We start from the raw sequence: 14007 nt of genomic DNA, 5'->3' as shown, positions 1-14007 counted from the left end.
AATTGAAGGTATACATGAGTCTTAAAAAACAGCACGAATGGTGCATTTTATTAGTTAGGCCTATTTGTCAGTGAGAATTGAGTTTTAGATAGAAGCCTCTCTGACAATTTTTATGAAAAGGAAACATGACTGGTCAAAGATTTAGTGTTTTTTCCCCTTATTTAGCCTACTGTACATAAATTTGGCCTAACAGAGCAGAGATACTGTCACTTGATTGCTTCAAGATTTGGCCATCTTCACATAAACCTCCTTTCTGTCAGGACCACTATCGTCAAATACGATTGACAATTAGCATACAGTTTGGATTGGCGGTCTGGTTCTGTTCTGCATGGGCAGCCTAACATGGATAAGAGCAGGGAGAGCAGCAATAATCCCCCTTAGGGTAAACTGAACAGAACCAACATGAATGTATGGCAGATATCATTAATTCAATATTTTAATGTACAACATAATTCGAGAATTTAGTCTGATTCAAAGGGGAATCAGAATGCCAAAGCCTGACTGGACGAGAGGAGGAGCTGGGGATGGAGGAGGGTAATTAGCTCCTGAGAAATGCGATAGATGTTTATAATACTGAAGGAGCTTATGAATACGGTGATAGGCGTCGTATTCATAGGTATACGTGGATTAGCTGAGAGTCAGCTGATGTGAGCTTGAAAAACTTGACCTGCCAGAACTAACATCTGTCTGTGTCGAGCCAGTGCAGAGAATGAACACATTTATATCAATTGGGCTAACAAAAGAAGAGAGAGAGTCTGAAAGTTGATGGAGATTTCATCCTTGTGTAATAGCATGCTTTCATTGGGATAGAAAGCCGTGCGCTATGACCACACCTAGTTTTACTGAAGGCTAGTTGATTTTCAACCCTGTGGAGGCAGGAGCTTTTTTTAACTTTCAGCCATTTGGCACAGACTCTAGATATTAACAGTCAACAACAGTGGATGCCTCAATGAGAAGGTAAACTATATTGACTTATTGTTCATTATTATATGCTACAAACTTACAATGCCATTCGGTGCTTTTAATTTCATCATACTGTTCTATATCAGAATCTGCAGTAAATTGTGTTAACATAATCAGTGATCGATTGGTGTTCAAATAAGTGGTTGTTCACTGTGCTGTTATGATACCAATTCGGTTTTGATTTTTAATTGAAGTGGTATCGTGAAATTTATGAAGTTTTGTGTGTCAGTGTTGTTATTGTTAAATAAAATGAAAACTATTCAAAATTATTTTCATTTATTGAAATAAAGCTAAGATAAACTAAATATTAGATGAAAACTGAAATATAAATATAAAAACTAATTCAACATGAATAAATATTACAAAATAATAATGTGGGTGTTTGAGATGGTATGCTGATGTGTGTGCAGGTCTCTAGGAAACATTATGGAGTCCGCACAAGCTGATAGACGGCATTTAGACAAGTGCAAACAAGATACAGGTTCTTTAGGAAACGCTGATGACGCTTTGAAATATGATAGTGGATACACAGCCCATGACTTCAGCTGCATCCACAGCAAAGGTACAGCAAACACTCAGATGAAAGGGTGGTGAAATGTATGAGCTTCCCCTTGCGTTACAACAATGGTACAATTTTTGAAAAAGGAATACAGCCCAGCATTGAGGGATATTTTGCTCTTTTCAGTTTAATACCAAATGTAAAGAATGTGTGAACTGAAACATGTTCAAACTTGTTCAAAGCAAGTGCAAATTGCAGTTCGTTCTGTGTCATTTGACATTCAATTATCTATTCAAATATTGTTCCAATGGAACGAAATGATATAATGTATAACTCTAAGCCGTTTTGGATAAAAGCGTAAATGTAAATATTAATTTAATGTGAGCTTTCAAAAGATTAATTTTTTATTTCTGCTGCAATTACTTCAACAAAGTAAATATTTGTATCCAGTTGAGTGCATTTAAATTATTTCTAATCAGAGCGCTTTTAAATGTGTTTACATTTTCAAATGTAAAATGCAAATTAAACCACGAAACTGTGTTGCAACTGCTCTGGATACAAGCTTCTGTGGAATGTGCATTGCTGGTAGACTGTAAAGTATAACCTCCATACATTGATTGACAGTCCAACCTGTTAATGTCCTGCAGTTGTTTTCAACTCCATTGTACCTGAAGCGTGTATTTTGTGTTTGCTCAGATCTGCTCCCAGCTGAAGAGGGAGAGGAAGCAACCAAGCACTTCCTGCAGGAGCTGTTAAACATCTTGCTGGCCTACATCAGCAAATCCCAGAAAAGCAGCTCCAAAGTTGTAGATTTTCACTATCCTCACCAGTTTAAGGATGGTCTGGAGGGATTCAGCCTGGAGCTACCTGACCAGCCGGATAATCTGGAGCAGCTATTGGTGGACTGCAGAGACACACTGAAATATGGAGTTAAAACAGGTAAGAACAAGCTAAATAACACAGTTGTGTTTTGTGGAAGCTTTTGTTAATGTTGTTCTTTAATGTTGTTAGGCCATCCGAGATTTTTCAACCAGCTGTCAACCGGACTTGACATTATTGGTCTGGCAGGAGAATGGTTGACGTCCACAGCGAATACAAACATGTGAGACTCATTCATTAAGTTTCATTTGTTTAACATTCATATTTTAATTATAAAAAAGAGAAAATAAATGTAGGAACAAATTAGAAATTAGGTATATGTATGAAATGTTTGTATTTGACATTCATTGCACAGTTTAGAGATACACTACTGTTCAAAAGTTCTGGGTCATTTATTCAGCAAGAACACATTAAATTGATGCATTTAAAAGAATCGTGAAAACATGTATCATAGTTAACACAAAAATATTAAGCAGCACAACTGTTTTCAACATTGATAATAATAAGAAATGTGTGTTGAGCACCAAATCAACATATTATAAATTATTTCTGAATAATCATGTGACACTAAAGACTGAAGTGTCAAATCCAGCTGTGTCATCACTTGAATGAATTGTATTTTAAAATATTTAAATATAAAACAGTTATTTAAAATTTTCACCACTTTTTTATTGTATTTTTTATCAAATAAATGCATACTTGGTTAGATAAAAGACTTCTTTAAAAATGTTTGAATGGTAGTGTATGATATATATTTTAAAAGGAAATGTTTTAGCAGATAATTATGGGGAAATTATGTATATCAATGTCGGCACTTAAAAGTATGACAGATCATTTCTTTCGTATTGTGATGTATCCGTCACAACATCCGAGTGAAATGGATTATTGAAAAAGAAAGAAATGTAGAGGACTTGGTATCATTGGTTGTTGAGATCTAAATGTGATCTTGCAGTATATTGTGGGTGAGTTTTAAGTGGACTAAATGATTGGAGAAATCATGGCATTTATGACATTTTGATTTAAAAAAATAATAGGATCGTTGAGATGTACTGTATTTAAAAAGTGAATTTCCATTTCATGCGGACTTTAAAGCAAAAAGTTCCCACTCTCCTCTATTTCTTCTGCAGTTCATCAGGGGCATGTATGAGTCTGAGTTCTTCTCTGCTTACAGGTTCACTTATGAAATATCCCCAGTTTTTATACTCATGGAGGAGGTAGTTCTGAGAAAAATGCATACAATTATTGGATGGCAAAAGGAAGATGGAGATGGCATCTTTTGTCCTGGTAACAAGCTGAAAGGAAAAAAATACATGAAGCATTAATATTGTGTTTTGAAAAATGAAAACTGACTATTCAATCATTAGTATTTCATTAAACAGCTAATGTCTTTCTCCGCAGGAGGCACCATGTCCAATCTGTACAGTGTGTTGTTGGCTAGGTTTCATTTCTTTCCGGCAGTGAAGACCCATGGGATGTCTGCGATACCTCGCCTGGCGCTGTTCACCTCCGCGCACGTACATGATCTCATTATTGTTACCTCCACTCTCCGCAGGCGAGCTGTGACAGTTCTACTTACTCAATGAAACACATAGCACAACACATTTCAGCTATTACCTCCTGACCCACTGATTGGGAGGTCAGACGTTACGTGTCACAGCAGTGTTTTAAAAGTCTTGATAAACTGCCGTTAATTCAAATATTTCATGTCTTGTTATGGTAAACCAAAAGGTCAGATCATGTTAGATGTTTGCCTGTGCATGTTTAACATTCGCTTTCCTTATTAGAGTCATTATTCAATCAAGAAGTCTGCAGTAGTTCTCGGCATCGGCTCTGAAAATGTTACAGTCGTCAGATGTGATGAAAGGTAAGATTGGTGGACGGAATCATAAGTTCATAATTTGCAGTGTGTCCTGTTTAGCAAGATGAATAAAACGTGCTGGTGTCTCTCTGTGAGGGGGAAGATGATCTCATCAGAACTGAACTCCAGCATTGATGCAGCAAAGTCTAAGGTTGGTTAAGTGAGCTGATATTGAGCTATACATATTTAATAATATACAAGTTTGTTTTCGGTCCCCGCCATTTACACATAACAACTCCGTATAACATATAACTGGCTATATTGTCTAAAATGTAGATTACTCAAAATCAATGTCTTATAGGGTGTAATATTTCACAGCTGTAGTAGCCTACTAGATATCAGCTTGTGACATGGTCCATTTTAAAAATGTGAGATGTGGTTATTCCGGTTAAATTATATGTTTGTACTGTAGCATGTTAAATTTGCTCAAAATCTAAAATCGAACATTAACATTAAAAAGTTAAGCTTAAACAATTCAGACCTTCTCTGCTAAACTTATAAAATCACTATGTATCATATTTAATAGTCCTTCAGTGAGGACTTGGAAACAATGTGAAAGTATCTCTCTATGTTGCAATTAGTAACTAGGTTACACCAACAGATTCATGTGAAAATAAAAACTGTTCTACCACTTTAAAATACAAGGTTTAAATGCAAAACAACAAATTGTGTGGGCTGGTTATAGCCATGACATTAACTGCCATTGAAATTTAATTTGCTGCAGTGCACACATCAACAACAACAAAAAGAAAACAATATTTTAAAAAAAGATTCAAGGCTATACCCCAATAGCTGCGCATCTGACATGTGAACTACATGCAGATGTGCTGATATTCAGATCAACAAATTATGAACATTGAATGATTGTGTATATGTCTTTAAAAATCTTTGTATGCTGTCTGTAGGGTCTGGTCCCATTCTATGTCAATGCAACTGCAGGAACCACAGTCTACGGAGCATTTGACCCTCTGAATGAAATAGCAGACATTTGTGAGCGCCATGGCATATGGATGCATGTGGATGTAAAATGTTTTATTATTATTATTATTATTATTAAGTACATTTTATTAAAAATGATGCAGTGCTTTAATGTTCTCACTTCATTTAGGCCGCCTGGGGTGGAGGCTTGCTTCTGTCAAACAAACATCGTGTGAAAATGCAAGGAATTGAAAGGTAAACTAAATCAATCATTTTAATTGCATAATATGTTCCTGTTGCTCAGTGGCACTAGAAACTCCAAGGTCATGGGTTTGATTCACCAGAGAAATTTGTGGCAAAATGTATACCTTGAGTGCAGCACAAATTGCTTTTGATTAAAGAATCTGTGCTAAATGTTGATGGATGTAAAAAACACATTTGAGTGTTTTACCATTCACGTTCCTGTAGACACGTTACCGGTTTATCAATAAGTTGAAATCTCTAGTTGCTTTTAAATCTTACAATGCAAGCATGGGCTCCTCCATCTACCTTAAATGTCAGCAGTCGATTCTCTGGACACTTCTTCAACATCCCTCTGTTTCATTTTATTTTAATCAACACAAAGTGCCGCCTTCATTGCCGTTCCGTTTGGTGCTCTGCAGGGTAATTCAAGTAATTTCTCTACAATTTTAGCTGCAAAGGGAGTGTGGTGAAAGCACATTGACATTTACTCTGAGACTGTATTAAAGCATATAACCCCTGTGTGCTTAAAAACATCTTACTTTCCTTTCTTTTGTACTGATGGTTGGTCAGAACCCGCAATTACAGGATTGCTTCTAGCGTACATCAAACTGATAAAAGTTTCAGTCTAATGGATTCCACCTCCACTTTCACCTCTGTTTCAAAAATAATTTTATATATTTTAAATATGTACTTTAAATTGATGGATTTTTTTTAAACATCTAACATCAGCATGCTATTCATATGCTTTCAACCAGAGCCCATTCTGTGACCTGGAACCCACACAAGATGATGGGCGTCCCTCTGCAATGCTCAGCCATTCTAGTGAAGAGAAAGGTGAGCTGAGATGGACAGATTAATCTATGATGTTAAGCTTGAATAAATAAATAAATGAATAAAGGCCTATAAGATAAAGAGGATATGAAATCCATAGATTTATATGTATTACTGCTCTGAAGAAGCTGCATAACATAAATGTATATAACAGCAGGTGTAGGGTCATTTTCACCTTGGTATTCTGGCCTTGGTAGGCTATTCAACTAAAATAAAATAAATAAGTTTATTTATATTTTATTTCAGTTCAAGTTTATTTAATTTGAAGTGATGAAAATGTTTTTTTTTTGTGGTTCAGCTTGTTTTAGGTAACTTAATGTTGATTGACAAGCTTTACACGACATGCGCATGGAATTTCCTTAATGTAGCAAGTTGTCATTTCTTTTCTCATAACCAACATAAAATATAGTATGCTTTTCACAACTATATATAAAGTACTTAATATAAAGTATAAAGGCTTTTTAAACTAAAGGATTTATACTTTCATTAATTTGATGCTAGTCTACATAGGAAGAACAAACATGCCAATTTACTGACCTGATGCAGACTAATACACATTGCTGTAGACAATACATATTGTCTTGGTCTGGAGCGGGGTTTATTTAGATTTACATAAGGTAAACTGTGAGGCTCTGGCACCCGTTGCCCAGCTTATTATAATTGTATGCCTGCCGAAGCCATGATACGCTAAATTTGAATATATCCTGCTCACTTTGACTTAAAATATTCCAGAAAATATCATAAATATTTGTTGTAGAATGCTGAACACATTTACAATTTATTATTGATTCAGCTTATATAGAGGTCTATGTTTTGGATTAATATTCCCATACAGACGAGCCGTGGCTGAATAACGTCTTAAAGTTAGGATAACCTCTCCAACCTGTCCTAAATTCCCAAAGTTTAGATGTTTAATGCATTTATTGGGTTGTTTCAAAGATGAAGCATGGCAACATAACAAAAGCTACATACATATTACGGTAGCACTTTAGAATACTGGTCCTTCATTAATGAATATCTACACACAAATGAGTATAACGCACTGATAATATTAGTAAATACTATTAACTAACAAGTTGAATGTGGTAGTTCATATTAGCTAATCAGTAACTACTATTTTTCATACATCCCAGAGAACTACTATATACAGGTTCATAATTAACATGAATAATGCCTAATTTATAATAAAAGGTAACGGTAAGTTATACACTAGTAATGACACAAGTGTTACTACATCCTTCTAAAGGAACTACTAATTATTTGGATCAATATTCTAAAGTGAAAAACATAACTTCCTAATATTGACTGAAGTCATTGTAAGCTTTTGAGATTTTTTTTTAAGATTTTGAATAGTAGTTCCATTCGATGGATTTGGTAAAACTTTAGTCATTACTAGTGTTTTCCCATGATCTTCAATTTAGAATACTGATTTAAATAATTAATAGTTCCTTTAGAAAGATGTAGTAACACTTGAGTCATTACTATCCAAACCTTACAAAAACCTCAAAAACTTACGACTTCAGTCAATATTAGGTAGTTATCAAGCTTTTCACTTTAGAATACTGATCCAAATGATTAGTAGTTCCTTTAGAAGGATGTGGTAATGCTTGATTCATTACATTATGTATTTTTAATATTAATTATTAACCTGTATAGTAGTTCTTAGTCTTCAGTGAGGTATGAAAAACAGTAGTTACTGATTAATTAATAGTGAACTACCATATTCGACTGAGCGCTATTACTTAGTTTTTAGTAGTTACCAGAATGTTAATAGTGGGTTACTCATTTGTTCCTGTGTAGTAACTTATTAATGAATGAACAGTATTCTAAAGTGTTACCCATAGTACTAGTTCAAGGTATGTGGACAAGTGCAAAAAGGCGGGCATTTTTTTTAGAACATAGAACAAGAGTTGCCATAGGAACATTCTTATGAATTTAGATTTTATCTTAAGAATTTTCGTAACTTTTTTCTTGGAGTCCTTGTCAAGAACAGAGGGTAGCTTCACTGCTCAGGACAAACCAGGGACTCAGCAAACAGTCATTGATGCTTGAGGAGGTATTGAAAACTAAGGGTATGTAAAAGGTCATGTGTTGTTCTCAGGGCCTCTTGCAGGAGTGTAATCAACTATGTGCTGAGTATCTCTTCCAACCTGACAAGCACTATGACGTGACCTATGACACCGGGGACAAAAGCATTCAGTGTGGACGACATGTGGACATCTTTAAACTGTGGCTCATGTGGAAGGCAAAGGTAACATTTATGGCAGCTTTAAAATAAACGACACTTAAAATAACAAACAAATAAAATGTGTATTCAGAAATGTGCTTAAAAAATGAGTTCCTTACAAAAAATAAAAATGATTTAGTTAAAAGTTTGAAATAATAATAAACTTGATTTTACATAGTGCCTTTAAATCAGCTCCTCAAGGCACTTTACACAATAAAACAGACAAATACAAAGCACACAACAACAACAAAAACTGTAATACAAAAAAGTTAAAACAATCAACTACAAGCTAAGCTAAAAAATATATTTTTTTTAGGTAAGATTTAAAAATGCATAAATTCTGTGCATCTCTAAAATGAGAAGGGAGTTCATTCCAGAGTAGGAGCAAAGGATGTGAAAGCCCTGTCCCCTACAGATCACAAGTGTGTCTGTGGGACAGCCAAAAGACCAGCTTGGGAGGAGCGCAAATGACGCTTAGGAGCATAGAAAGTTAAAAGCGCAGACAGGTATACTGAGGGGCTCACGGTGCCTTATATGTAAGCATAAGGGTTTTAAAATCAACACAGAACCTGACCGGGAGCCAGTTCAAGGACTTTGGAGAGATACGCTCATTTGTCCTGACTCCAGTTAGGATCCTAGTTGCTGAATTTTGAACACATTGCAATTTGTGGTTTTAGGGACCCCAGCCAGTCAATGTGAGAAAAAAACTAAACTATTGATAAGCCTTTCAATCCCAGGAAAGGGTGACATAGTCTAGCAATATTTAAAAGGAAGTCTCAACAGTATGTTGCACATGTGGATCAAAAGACAAGCTCGAGTCAAGTATAACTCCTAATTTTTTAATAATTAGAGCATAACCTCAGTCTTATAACTATTAAAGAGACTGAAAATTTTGGGTCATCCATATTTTTATCTACAAAATGCAATGTAAGAGAAAAGAAACATCCACATTTTGACCAGGCTTAAAACATATATAAATGTGAGAACTGCCTGCGTAAAAATGTGATAATTATGCCTGAGTGATCTTAAGAGCAATCCAAGAGGAAATATATAAATGCTAAAAAGTAAAAATTAGGCCTAAAATTAAACCCTGGGGGACACCAGTAGGGACTGAGCCAATCTCAGACCTGAAACCACTCATAAAAACAAACTGGCGGTCAACCAGGTTAAAACAGGTTAAACCAGGTTAAAGAAGGCAGCTCCGATCAGGTGACACACCAGTATGAGAGACTCCTTTAGTCTGTCGCCGACTCAGGGGCATAGGTCTATATGTTAAAAGTAGAAGAAAAAGGCTGGAACTGTGTCCTAAATGTAAATGAATATACCGCCTTTGTCTCAACTGGCCAGCATTTCGACAGAGTTCATAAGTTCATAAAAATAATTGAAAAGTAGAAATTGTACCCCAGTTAGAACCAAAAAATATTCAAAACATATTTGTTATTTAGTATTTTATATAATCATATCCGATCTCATGAAAGTGCGTATCTATACGACGAATGTTATTTCTCATGCCATTTATACGGCAAAAATAGTTTTTGCGTGCATATGATACGCGCTTTATGGCGTGTAATACACATGCACTCCCCACCCAAGGGTTTTAAGTGCGTAGCATATGCACGCAAAAAAAAATTTTTGACGTATAAATGGTACCAGAAATAACATTCGTGGTATAGATACGCACTTTCATGAGATCGTGTTGTCTTTTCTGTGATTTAAATATGACAAAATGGCAAAAAGAGCTAAACCGTGACACACAACAATCCAAACACATTTTTTATTTTCTTATACAGGGCTCCGAGGGTTTTGAAGCACAAGTCAACCACTGCCTGGAAAATGCAGAGTATCTTTACTACAAGCTGAAGAGAAGGACAGATTTTCAGCTTGTCTTCAAAGGAAAAGTAAGTGCCGTGTTTCTGTTTACTTTCCGCATATTTTAAAGATGGAAATTACTGAGTGATTTCAACAGTTGAATTTCTGCCTAGCCGTTACATAGCCTACACGTTCTCGACGTCGCTTTATGATTTTATATTTTCTGTATTTTTATTTTAGCCTGAACACAGTAATGTCTGCTTTTGGTATCTCCCAAACCGAGTGCAAAGCATTCCTCCAGGTCCTGAGCGAGACAGGGAACTTCACATGGTAGGTCAAAAAAATTAAGCCTTTTTAATTTCTTAATTAACCAGTAAATGAAGGAAGACACATTAGTCTTCATTTAGTGATCCCATTATCTGCTTTTACAAGCTGACATTATGAATTCCCACAGGTGGCTCCAAAAATCAAGACAAAGATGATGGAGGAAGGATACACAATGATTGGCTATCAACCTCTGGAAGACAAAGTGAATTTCTTCCGTTGTGTTTTCTCCAACCCAGCCACCCAGAAGGAGGATGTGGACTTCCTATTAGACGAAATTGCTCGTCTGGGCTGTGAACTCTAGTTTGCAAAAGACGTCTTTTCTGAAAAATCACTATTTATAGCTTTCTTTCTTCATACCTCTGATGCCAGTTGTCATTACATACAGTCCTGTGAGTAGAAGCATTTACAGCTTTCTCTTTTAATTTATCTTTGAACATTATTAGCAGTTATTAATAATGTATCCTTTGTCTAGGTGTTATTGATCTCTTTTGACAAATTGTGTAGCTTTTGACTGATGTAGCATCTGAACTAAATTTTAAATGAGATTTGAAAGACATAATAGTGGAGCCACATTGACCAAAGGAAATAGATGATCACTCACTGATTTTCATTAAACCAACATGCTTTTTGAAGAAGAGGCATCCCTTACACCGTGTATCGTGACTAAATTGCACCTCCTCTTAATCAAGTTGTACAAAAGTGATTTCTGGAGGGAAATTGGAATGACTCAGGTCTTGCTGCTGTCAGATAGCTCAATTGTTTTGCAGTCTACTAGTGCCTCCTGCTGGTGGGATCTTCTAATACCAGACTGTACAAATGTTACGTATTCATATTCATGACATTACTTCTAAACATAATTCTTATATTTAATAAACACATTATAAAATATATATTGAAATGAATTTTGGTCTCTGTACATCAGAATTAATTTACGGCTTGTTGGTTTTTATGCTTTGCTCTGTCCTACACTAAAGGAATTTGATGTGAAAGTGATTATTTATTTGTACACCACCTGCTGTTCTTGCTCCATTAGTAATACATTTATGTAGCATGCGGGTTCCTTTGAATTTAGTTTTATTACTGCAGCACAACCTCTTAGCTGGGATTAATTTGTCTTCTAGCCCACAAATGACAGGTAAGACTGAAAATTGGTCAGAACGGATGTTTTTTGTTGTTGTTTTTTTTACCCATTTATCCCTAGCTCTTTGTCCTGGCAATATTTGTATCCCTATATTTTCAAAATATTAATTTCAACAGCAGATGACAACATGCTTGTGCAGAGTTTAAGAGGATTTTTGGGCGCGTGTGACTGGCAAAATGGATTGTGTCAGTGTTGTGTGTTAATGGCCTGTTAAATGCCCCTTTGGATAGGTGATTTACTAAAGTTAGAGGAGAAACCGACATGTGGACAACACCATCAATCATGTACAGCCTAGTACTCTTGCATGATTTCAGCAAATGCGTGCAGTTCTGTAGCATGTTGACAGATGCAGGCCAAGGAAAATGAGGTGTGCTCATTTGGCATTGTTAGGCAGAGCTCTAATTATAGTGGCTGCCAAACATATGTCAAAAGTATGTGGAGGCCGCTGGAACAACACACCCATTTTATTGGTGAACATTTACTTTCAAAGCACTGGGGATTAATAAGGTGTTGTTCCTGTTTACTGCAATAACATTAGTAACTACTATTAACTAACAAGTTGAATGTGGTAGTTCATATTAGTTAATCAGTAATTACTATTTTACCCAGTTTTAGAAAACAATTCCACCACAGACCAGGAAAAACCTAGTCTAAAGTCAGTGGCGTGTTATTCAGATGTTATTTTAAGGGCGCATGCTTGGACATAATGTAGCGTTTGCTTCTCTCAACTACACAGACACAGCAGTTCCCATTTTTGCAAACCATACATAATTACAAGGAAAAATATTACCACACGAGGGAAATCATTGTGGTGTCCATTAAGATGTGAAAAAAATAGGCATAAAACTAGCTTACACATTGACCCAATTATTCAGGCTAATTGTAGTAATGACGGATCAAACCTGTTTGACCAATAGTGGCAAGACACATAGGTATATAAGGACACCTGACAAAGTGGGTTGTCCGTCAAGAACCAGAAAACAAAATTCTGAAAACTGCGAAATCACCTTTACCATCATGTAAGTTGTGTGCGCTTGGCAAATCCGCCATTAGGCTATTATAGCAATCCGCTATGGAACAAGCGTGCCTCCTTATAAAGGGAATGTGAGATGGCGCTCTGATTGGTTTATTGCACATAACGCCCAAACCAGAGCCATAAACCACACCTATGAGTATAGCTACTTCAGACCAACCCATTTTAGAGATCCGCCCACAAAGTTACTTGCGTTTCGCGTTTGATACTTGCGTTTCAGATTGGGATAGGGCCCTTGGTGTGAAAGGGCCTTTATATCAGCAAAAAATATAACTTTTTTTGTTGTTATGAAAAAACAGAGAAAGCAAGCGCAGCCCAAGGCTAACACATTAGTTACTTTCCATAAAAAGTAACTAAGTTACAAAATTAGTTACTTTTTAGTAATGCAATATTGTCATGCATTACTTTTAAAACTTTCCCCAGCACTGATTATTACATAAAAGTAGAAATTATGAGATAAAAAGTCATTGTTATGGCAAAAATACTTTTTGTCATAATTTAGAAATTTTTATGTCAGAATTGGTGATTTACCAAATGTTTTTTTTTTATGTGACAGAAATAGGCTTCCAAAGAAATGGGGTTCTACGTATATGTATGTAAGAGATCATATAGCAAATATGTTTGCGTTCTAATTTGCTCCAACAGTGATCAAGAAAAATTCTTGCATTTGCATGATTTTCTCAAAAAAAGAAAGAAAGGAAATAAATATATAGAAAGAGAAGGCCAGAAGAGAGGAAGATGTCACACTCTGAGTGAATGTAAATGTCTGAATTTGAAGCCCTGTTGCTGCAGGATATAACACTACAAGTACAGTGTTATGTGTACATTAAAAAAGAAAACTTTAAAAACACAATGTTAACTGCTGTGGAATTGCAATACAGTCATGCTCGTAAGTAAATGTTGTTCTAATGTAAATGTTTGTGTAAGGAGATTGCTTGGCTAGGCGCTTGATTTTATGGACCTGTGAGTAAAGGGTGTTGCTGAATCAGACATAAATGCTTGTCATTCTTAAGATGTTTTGGGGATCACTCAAATGTGCTGATGTCTTTAATACCAAATTATGTTTTCCATACACCATGCCTATTTATAATCACACTTAGCCTATAAGATGTAATGGTCTAAAAAGGAATGCAAAATGTATACTATGATGAACAACTGATCACTAATAATAATTTGTCTTGTATTATAATCATTTGATTTGTGTGATTTGTCACATAAGCATTCATCCACACATTACATCACAATGTGGAATGTTAAAGTGCAAGAAATACATGCTATT

General features: G+C 35.5%; 1 protein-coding gene across 1 annotated transcript; it reads left to right on the top strand.

Annotated features, from left to right (window-relative positions):
- Positions 1-569: 569 nt before the first annotated feature.
- On the top strand, positions 570-11540 carry gad3 (glutamate decarboxylase 3). The gene is made up of 15 exons (XM_079612474.1): positions 570-957; positions 1374-1525; positions 2159-2401; positions 2474-2564; positions 3513-3625; positions 3740-3855; positions 4126-4205; positions 4296-4350; positions 5105-5221; positions 5308-5372; positions 6116-6194; positions 8293-8442; positions 10209-10316; positions 10468-10557; positions 10682-11540. Exons 1-15 carry the CDS (start codon positions 950-952, stop codon positions 10853-10855), a joined length of 1641 nt encoding a protein of 546 aa, XP_079468600.1. The 5' UTR covers positions 570-949; the 3' UTR covers positions 10856-11540.
- Positions 11541-14007: the final 2467 nt, after the last annotated feature.

Source organism: Phoxinus phoxinus (assembly GCF_949152265.1).
Source record: "Phoxinus phoxinus genome assembly, chromosome: 5".
In the NCBI taxonomy this organism is placed as follows: domain Eukaryota; kingdom Metazoa; phylum Chordata; class Actinopteri; order Cypriniformes; family Leuciscidae; genus Phoxinus; species Phoxinus phoxinus.
Note: the sequence above shows the minus strand (reverse complement) of the source record. Positions and strands in the feature narration are given on the sequence as shown.

What these genes read in the sequence shown, in the direction of transcription:
- gad3 (XM_079612474.1), top strand. An exon ending in CCATTCTAGTGAAGAGAAAG is followed by an intron (nt 6,195 to 8,292) that starts GTGAGCTGAGAT and finishes TGTTGTTCTCAG; the next exon opens with GGCCTCTTGCAGGAGTGTAA. An exon ending in AGCTTGTCTTCAAAGGAAAA is followed by an intron (nt 10,317 to 10,467) that starts GTAAGTGCCGTG and finishes TTTTTATTTTAG; the next exon opens with CCTGAACACAGTAATGTCTG.